Raw genomic sequence first — 9,073 nt, 5'->3', positions numbered from 1 at the left:
GTCACGCTGCATGGAGGGGGTGTGGGGGAAGGATGGGCTGGGAATTTGGGATTAGCAGATGCAAACTATTATGTGTATAATGGTCAGACAACAAGGTCCTACAGTATAGTGCAGAGAACTATATTCAATATCCTGAGATAAACCATAATGAAAGAATATTAAAAAGAATGTATATATGTGTATAACTGAGTCACTTTGCTATACAAAGAAATTAACATGATACTGTAAATCGACTATATTTCAATAAAAACTTAAAAAAATAAACGAACAGAGACACAGAAGTGCTCAAGGCCAGAGGGGACCATGTGAGGACACTGCGCGGTGGTCGCTGCCAGTGGGTGAGGAGACGTGCTCAGCAGAGACCAAAGCTGCCTGCGCGCTGAACTCCCAGTCTCAAGAACCGTGAGAGAACTGATTTCTGTTCTCTAAGCACCGCCATCTGTGACAGTTTGCTAGAGACTGAATGTTTCTGTCCTCAAAATTTATGCGTTAAAACCTAATCCCCATTGTATTGGTATTAGGAGGTGGGACCATCAGGAGGTGATCAGGTCAAGAGGGTGGAGCCTCCATGAAAGGGATTAGTGCCCTGATAAAAGGAACCACAGGGCTTCCTCACCCTTCCACCACATGAGGACGCAGGAATCACACCCTCACCAGATGCTGAATCTGTCAGCACCCTGACTTAAACTTTCTCAGCCTCCAGAACTGAGAGAGATAAACTTCCATTATTTTTAAGCCATCCAGGCTCTGGTCTCCTGTGAGAGCAGCCTGAATATATGCAGCCCTAGCAACTAACACGGAACCTGACAGCGAGAATTTCCAAACTGCTTCTCTCTACTGAATACGCTGGCTTCTCCAGGCGAATACATGTCTGCTGTCCTGCTTACAGCCCTGCTTCCTCCTCCCCCCACACCTGAGCTTCTACTCTTCCTTCCCCAAAGGAACTGGGTCCTCTTCTCAGCCTCCCCCAAGTCCATTCCCTATGTCTGTGAGTCTGTTTCTGTTTTGTAAATAGGTTCATTTTTGCCATATTTTGCATTTCACGTATAAGTGATACATGATATTTGTCTTTCTCTTTCTGACTTACTTCACTTAGTATTATAAAGTCTAGGTCCATCCACAGTTTTGCAAATGGTATTCTTTCTTTCTTTTTTTTCTATGGCTAACTGGTATTGCATTGTCTATATGTATCGCATCTTCTTTATCCATTCGTCTATGGACATTTAGGTTATTTTCATGTTTCGGCTATTGTGAATAGTTTGGCTATGAACATAGGGATGCATGTGTCTTTTTGATTTATAGTTTCCTCCAGATATATGCTCAGGAGTGGGCTTACTGGATTATAAGGTAATTCTGTTTTTAGTTTTCTGAGGAACATCCATGCTGCTGTTGCTGCTGCTGCTAAGTTGCTTCAGTCATGTCCGACTCTGTGCAACCCCATAGACAGCAGTCCAGCAGGCTCCCCCATCCCTGGGATTCTCCAGGCAAGAACACTGGAATGGGTTGCCATTTCTTTCTCCAATGCATAAAAGTAAAAAGTGAAAGTGAAGTCACTCAGTCATGTCCGACTCTTCGCGACCCCATGGACTGCAGCCTGTCAGGCTCCTCTGTCCATGGGATTTTCCAGTCAAGAGTACTAGAGTGGGGTGCCATTGGCTTCTCCGGAGGAACCTCCATAGTCTTTTCCATAATGCCTGTGACAGCTGATATTCCCACCAGCAGTGTAGGAGGAGTGCTTTACTGCATTCCCCCTCAGCAACTGTTACTTTAATAATGACCATTCTGACTGGTGTAAGGTGATATACCTCATTATAGTTTTGATTTGCATTTCTCTAATAATTCAAAATGGTGAGCTTCTTTCCATGTGCCTATTGGCCATCTTGATGAAAGTGAAAGAGGAGACTGAAAAAGTTGGCTTAAAGCTCAACATTCAGAAAACTAAGATCATAGCATCCAGTCCCATTACTTCATGGCAAATAGTGGGGAAACAGTGGATACAGTGGCTGATTTTATTTTTCTGGGCTCGAAAATCACTGCAGATGGTGATTGCAGCAATGAAATTAAAAGACACTTACCCCTTGGAAGGAAAGTTATGACCAACCTAGATAGCATATTAAAAAGCAAAGACATTACTTTGCTGACAAGGTCCATCTAGTCAAGGCTATGGATATTCCAGTGGTCATATATGGATGTGAGAGTTGGATTATAAAGAAAGCTGAGGGCCAAAGAATTGATGCTTTTGAACTGTGATGTCAGAGAAGATTCTTGAGAGTCCCTTGGACTGCAAGGAGATCCAACCAGTCTATCCTAAAGGAGATCAGTTCTGGGTGTTCATTGCAAGGACTGATGTTGAAGCTGAAACTCCAATACTTTGGCCACCTGATGCGAAGAGCTGACTCATTTGAAAAGACCCTGATGCTGGGAAAGATTGAGGGCAGGAATAGAAGGGGAGGACAGAGGATGAGATGGTTGGATGGCATCACTGACTCAATGGACATGGGTTTGGGTGGACAGGGAGGCCTTGCATGCTGCAGTTCATGGGGTTGCAGAGTCAGACACGACTGAGAGAATGAACTGAACTGAATTGGCCATCTGTGTGTGTCCTTTGGAGAAATGTCTATTCAGTTCTTCTGCCCATTTTTTGATTGGATTTTTTGTAGTTGTTGTTTTTGAGTTGTATGAGCTGTTTGTGTGTTTGGAAATTAAGCCCCTGTTGGTCACATTATTTGTAGTATCTTCTCCCATTCTGTAGTTGTCTCTTCATTGTGTTTATGGTTTCCTTTACTGTGTAAAAGCTTGTAAATTTGATTATGTCCCTTTTGTTTATTTTTTTAATTAAAAAATTTATTTATGGCTGTGCTGGCTCTTTGTTGCTGTGGGGTTTTTTCTCTAGTTGTGATGAGCAGGGGCTTTTTTCTAGTGGCAGTGTGTGGGTTTCTCATTTCAGTGGTTCCTCTTGAGCAGAGCACTAGCTCTAGGGTGTGTGGGCTCAGTAGCTGAGGCTCCTGGGACCCAGAGCACAGGCCCAGTAGTTGTGAGGCATGGACGTAGCTGCTCTGTGGCATGTGGGACCCTCCTGGACCAGGGACCGAACCCATGTCTCCTGCATTGGCACACGGGTTCTTTACCAATGTGTCACCAGAGAAGCCCCCATTTATATATTTTTACTTATATTTCTATTGCCTTAGGAGACTGACCTAAGAAAATATTGGTATAATTTATGTCAGAGAAACTCTAATCTCTTCTAGAGTTTTATGGTGTCACATCTTATGATTAAGTCTTTAAGCCATTTTTAGTTTATTTTTGTTCATGGTTGGGGTGTGTATTCTAATTTCACTAATTTACATGCCTGTGTCCATGTCCTTATGTCTTAGTCTTCTTTTCATCTAAGCACACCAGTCAGATTAGATTCAGTTCAGTTCAGTTCAGTCACTCGGTTGTGTCCAACTCTTTGTGACCCCACGAATTGCAGCACACCAGGCCTCCCTGTCTATCACCAACTCCCGGAGTTCACTCAAACTAACGTCCATCGAGTCAGTGATGCCATCCAACCATCTCATCCTCTGTCATCCCCTTCTCCTCCTGCCCTCAATACCTCCCAGCATCAGAGACTTTTCCAATGAGTTAACTCTTTGCATGAGGTGGCCAAAGTATTAGAGTTTCAGCTTTAGCATCATTCCTTCCAAAGAACACCCAGGACTGATCTCCTTTAGAATGGACTGGTTGGATCTCCTTGCAGTCCAAGGGACTCTCAAGAGTCTTCTGCAACACCACAGTTCAAAAGCATTAATTCTTTGGTGCTCAACTTTCTTCACAGTCCAACTCTCACATCCATACATGACTACTGGAAAAACCATAGCCTTGACTTGATAGACCTTTGTTGGCAAAGTAATGTCTCTGCTTTTTAATATGCTATCTAGGTTGGTCATAACTTTGCTTCCAAGGAGTAAGCATCTTTTAATTTCATGGCTGCAATCATCATCTGCAGTGATTTTGGAGCCCAGAAAAATAAAGTCTGGTACTGTTTCCACTATTTCCCCATCTATTTGCCATGAAGTGATGGGACCAGATGCCATGATCTTCATTTTCTGAATGCTGAGCTTTAAGCCAACTTTTTCACTCTCCTCTTTCACTTTCATCAAGAGGATTTTTAGTTCCTCTTCACTTTCTGCCATAAGGGTGGTGTCATATGGATATCTGAGGTTATTGACATTTCTCCTGACAATCTTGATTCCAGCTTGTGCTTCTTCTAGCCCAGCGTTTCTCATGATGTACTCTGCATAAGCAGGGTGAAAATATACAGCCTTGACATACTCCTTTTCCTATTTGGAACCAGTCTGTTGTTCCATGTCCAGTTCTAACTGTTGCTTCCTGACCTGCATATAGGTTTCTCAAGAGGCAGGTCAGGTGGTCTGGTATTCCCATAGGTCCAGTATAATTAAGGGTAATGATTACCTTTTAAAAGTCCCTGTCATTGAATTTGACGGTATGGATGGTTAAAGTGTCAAGTGGATCTGAGGGTACATGACTGATTTACAGGTCCAGAATAGCAAAGTAGAGACTTCAGCAGAGTCCAGTGTTTAAGAGGGAGACGTGTGAGGAGCTCTGAGCTCTGGACACCAGGAGCTGGGATTCCACGTCCTCTAAGCAGGGGTCATTAGTCTTTGGCGGAATCTGCCTCTATGTAAAATGTGTCAGTGTTGAGGTAATGAAAGAGTCGTGGAGATGGATGATGGTGATGGTTGCACAACTACATGAATATACTTAATGCCATTGGGCTATATGCTTCAGATTGTTAAAATGGTAAATTTCATGTTAGGTATATTGTAACACACATATACACAAAGATGCATAGTAGCACAGAATCTTTGAGAACACGAGAGAACAGGGCAGATGACACATGGCGTGGTCTCCAGCTCTCTGATCTGACCCTACCTTCCCAGCCTCTCCTATTCCTGGTTTGACGGATTTTCCCTCAGAGAAGTGCCTTGTGTCTTGCTGTGAGTTTAGTGACAGGAGCTTGTGCTGTGCAGGGATTCCCCCCCTCCCCACCCCCTGGCATCATGAGTATCTCAGCCTCCTTGTTTCCAGTGCCCCAACCCGAGCTCACAAATGTGTGTCACACCATCTTGTGAGCATCTACACAAGTTCTCCATCTTGGCAGGAACAGATTCTGCTGAATGTTGCATCTGTGTCTCAGGGAAAGACAATTGGTGTCAGATATAGTGTGCTGATCACAGAAGTTCTCTTGAGTTCTTTTCTGAACACAGGAGATATTTATAAAATCCTCTTATATTTTGGGTGTACCACTTTGGATATATACTTGAGAGAAGCAGGCTTAAGACAGTTGTTTGCTAATCAGAATCACATTCTCTAGGGTGATTTAAAGCAAAAGCAGAGAGCATGAAAGCAATTTAGGAAATCACTCAGTAGCAACTGGAGGGTGTTCTCAAGTTAGAGAATTGGATGGAACAATATGCTGTGAGAGATGGTGGTCACATGGAATCTTAGTCATGTGAAGGGTTCTATATTAAAAGTGAATGAATCACACTTTACTTATGAACACATTCCTTCAGTCATGAAGGAAGGTCATTAAGGTTCATGAGTTTTACATTATGCTGTGAACACTAAATGGGTTCTGCTACCCACAGAAGGTGAGGGGCCTTGGGTGAACTGATGCTGTCTCACCTGTATCCAGCTTTGGATCCTGTCCTGGTTCAGCCTCACATCCCAGACCCTCGCCTCCTGCATTATTAAGTCTTTGGGTCTGTCCTGATCAGACTCCCACGCTACTGTCTACACAGCTCACCCTCCTGCTCCAGGCCTTCTCAGACCCCTCTTCACATTCAGGAAGCAGCTCCAGGTCCTCAAACAGAGAACAGGCTTCTTTGCTGTCTGCCCGCCTCAGCCTTTCCAGCTCGTCCCCACACCCACTCAGTATCCAGCTGTGCGGGCTCTGTGGGGTCCTTTCTCACCCCGTCTGTCTGTGCACACTGGTCCCTCTGTCCCAGAGGCAGGAGCAGTGCACAGGACACAGAAGGAAGACGGAACCTGCCATTCCCTGCTACTCCTCTAGGGGGAGCCCGTGCCCTCTGTCTTCCCACAGCCCTCAGTAGGTGCCCTTCACCATTTATGAGTTCCCTCTACCTGCCCGCAAGCTGTGAATGCAGGAAGGCCCAGCGTGTTCTGTCCCAGGACTCCTGCACCTGCTGTGTCTTCTTCCAGGATGTTTCCTCAGAGAGTCTGAGGGCTCCCGTATCTCCACATCTAAGAGAGCAGCCCCCCTTGTTTTTTCTTTAGAGCACAGGTCACAGCTGAATAGTGCATCTTCTATACTTGTTCAGTGTGTTCTCTATACAGTGCAGAGTATTATCTTCTATCTTGACCTGTGGGTGGATCCTCAGCACTTAGGACAGTGCCTGGCTCCTCAACAAACCTCTGCTGATTGAATGAATGAAGGTGGGGCCTCTATCTGTTTCATTTGTGTCCCCTCCACCACGGGATGTGTCCTCTTTTAAAGTGAAACGTGAAAGTGAAAGGCACTCAGTCGTATCTGACTCTTTGCAAGCCCATGGAATATCCAGTCTATGGAATTCTCCAGGCCAGAATACTGGAGTGAGTGGCCTTTCCCTTCTCCAGGGGATCTTTCCAACCCAGGGATCAAACCAAGGTCCTCCCCAATGCAGGCAGCCAACTGAGCTGTCAGGGGCCAGCCCTTATATATGATTATATGTGGGAATATAGGATTAACACGGCCTTCATATAGGAATAACAGTTAAACAACTGATTGCTGCCTTAGTAATTTCTATGTCATGACTTGGAAATCTGGAATCTAAAAACTTGGAAAATAGCGTATCTTCCTAATGATTTGGATAAAAGCATTCTTTAGGAAAAAATATAAAGCCATCAACTGATGAATTCAGTTCAGCTCAGTCGCTCAGTCATGTCCGACTCTTCGCGACCCCATGAATTGCAGTACGCCAGGCCTCCCTGTCCATCACCAACTCCTGGAGTTCACTCAGATTCACGTCCATCAAGTCGGTGATGCCATCCAGCCATCTCATCCTCTGTCGTCCTCTTCTCCTCCTGCCCCCAATCCCTCCCAGCATCAGAGTCTTTTCCAATGAGTCAACACTTTTCATGAGGTGGCCAAAGTATTGGAGTTTCAACTTTAGCATCATTCCTTCCAAAGAATACCCAGGACTGATCTCCTTTAGGATGTACTGGTTGGATCTCCTTGCAGTTCAAGGGACTCTCAAGAGTCTTCTGCAACACCACAGTTCAAAAGCATCAATTCTTCAGCACTCAGCTGTCTTCACAATCCAAGTTTCACATCCATACATGACTACTGGAAAAACCATAGCCTTGACTAGATGGACCTTTGTTGGCAAAGCAATGTCTCTGCTTTTCAATGTACTATCTAGGTTGGTCATAACTTTGCTTCCAAGGAGTAAGCATCTTTTAATTTCATGGCTGCAATCACCATCTGCAGTGATTTTGGAGCCCAAAAATATAAAGTCTGGCACTGTTTCCACTATTTCCCTATCTATTTTCCATGAAGTGATGGGACCAGATGCCATGATCTTCATTTTCTGAATGTTGAGCTTTAAGCCAACTTTTTCATTCTCCTCTTTCACTTTAATCAGGAGACTCTTTAGTTTTTCTCCACTTTCTGCCATAAGGGTGGTGTCATCTGCATATCTGAGGTTATTGATATTTCTCCTCGTGATCTTGATTCCAGCTTGTGCTTCTTCCAGTCCAGTGTTTCTCATGATGTACTCTGCATAGAAGTTAAATAAGCAGGGTGACAATATACAGCCTTGACGTACTCCTTTTCCTGTTTGGAACCAGTCTTTTGTTCCATGTCCAGTTCTAACTGTTGCTTCCTGACCTGCATATAGGTTTCTCAAGAGGCAGGTCAGGTGGTCTGGTATTCCTATCTCTTTCAAAATCTTCCACAGTTTATTGTGATCCACACAGTCAAAAAAAATCTGCTGATCACTTCACTGTAATTATTTATGTTACCTCATCTGTGATGGACTGTTAAGAAAACATTTAAAAACTTTTGTGTTTGTCCATCTTGGACATAACAGCCCACTGGATTTGGTTAACATCCACCTTCAGGGACTACTGGCAGGTAATTATGAGTTAAAGAGAAAAAATTCTATTTAAATACTTTAGTACTATATCTGAAAAAAGTGTTAGTCAAGAAATCTAGTGTGAATGCTGAACTAGCACATGTTAAAGAGTAAGGTGAATCCTTTTGGACTTAATGAAGCAATGGTGTATGTTTCTACATCCTGGAGTCTTGCTTCTGATCACAGACCCATTGTCCAGAGTATCTCCTTAGGACTTTGCTGTCCTGAGTCCAAAGCACATGACCATTTGTGGTTAGGGAGGAGTGGGAAAAGGGACTGATGTTCACTGAGCGTATTGGTGGTTTGATTTCTTAGATGGTATGGATGAGTTGTCATTGACGTCATTCTGAGAAGGAGAAACAGGTTTAGTCTCTTGTCCGATGTTATCATGCTCATGAGAGGGACTGAGCTGCAGCCTGCTGCTTCTAGACTCTCCATCTAACTCACTCACAGGCTGAGCTCTGGCCCAGGTTCCTGAGATTTGCTCTGCAAGGGGCTCGGGCTCTCAGAGTACCTGCCTGGAAACCTGCCCGTGGTCACCAGGGCCCCAGACATGGACACTCTCTTTCCTAGAGGGGTTGTGGACCCTTTGGGGTTAGACTGGGGCTGAGTTGTTAGGGGTCTGCATTTAAAAAGTAGCAACAGTTTTTTCTCTGTGAAAAAAATTTAAGGTTGAATAGTGAGGGAGGTCTTGATGAGAACTGGCATGTGCTCTGAGACCTTGGGTGATTTCCACTGTGATTTGGGCCATTTGGATTCCGTTCATTTTATTTTCATGTTTGGAAAGTGTTCAGTCCTAATGGAAGAAGACTTGCTTCCTGGATAGAACTGGGAATATTGCAGAAACTAGTGGAGGCCATGCTGGCAATCATTTTTTATCTAATGTTCTTTGAAAACAAGTGTCTAGCAAATGCACTGTGGCCAAGATTACCAAG

At 44.2% G+C, this 9,073-nt stretch overlaps 1 protein-coding gene across 1 annotated transcript in view; it reads left to right on the top strand.

Moving 5' to 3' along the window:
* The window catches only part of LOC108637254 (multidrug resistance-associated protein 4-like), a 108,113-nt gene continuing 104,671 nt past the window's right edge, over positions 5,632-9,073 (top strand). The window contains 1 exon segment of the mRNA XM_018056297.1: positions 5,632-5,654. Coding sequence (XP_017911786.1) covers positions 5,632-5,654 — 23 coding nt within the window.

This window comes from Capra hircus, chromosome 12 (assembly GCF_001704415.2).
Source record: "Capra hircus breed San Clemente chromosome 12, ASM170441v1, whole genome shotgun sequence".
In the NCBI taxonomy this organism is placed as follows: domain Eukaryota; kingdom Metazoa; phylum Chordata; class Mammalia; order Artiodactyla; family Bovidae; genus Capra; species Capra hircus.
Note: the sequence above shows the minus strand (reverse complement) of the source record. Positions and strands in the feature narration are given on the sequence as shown.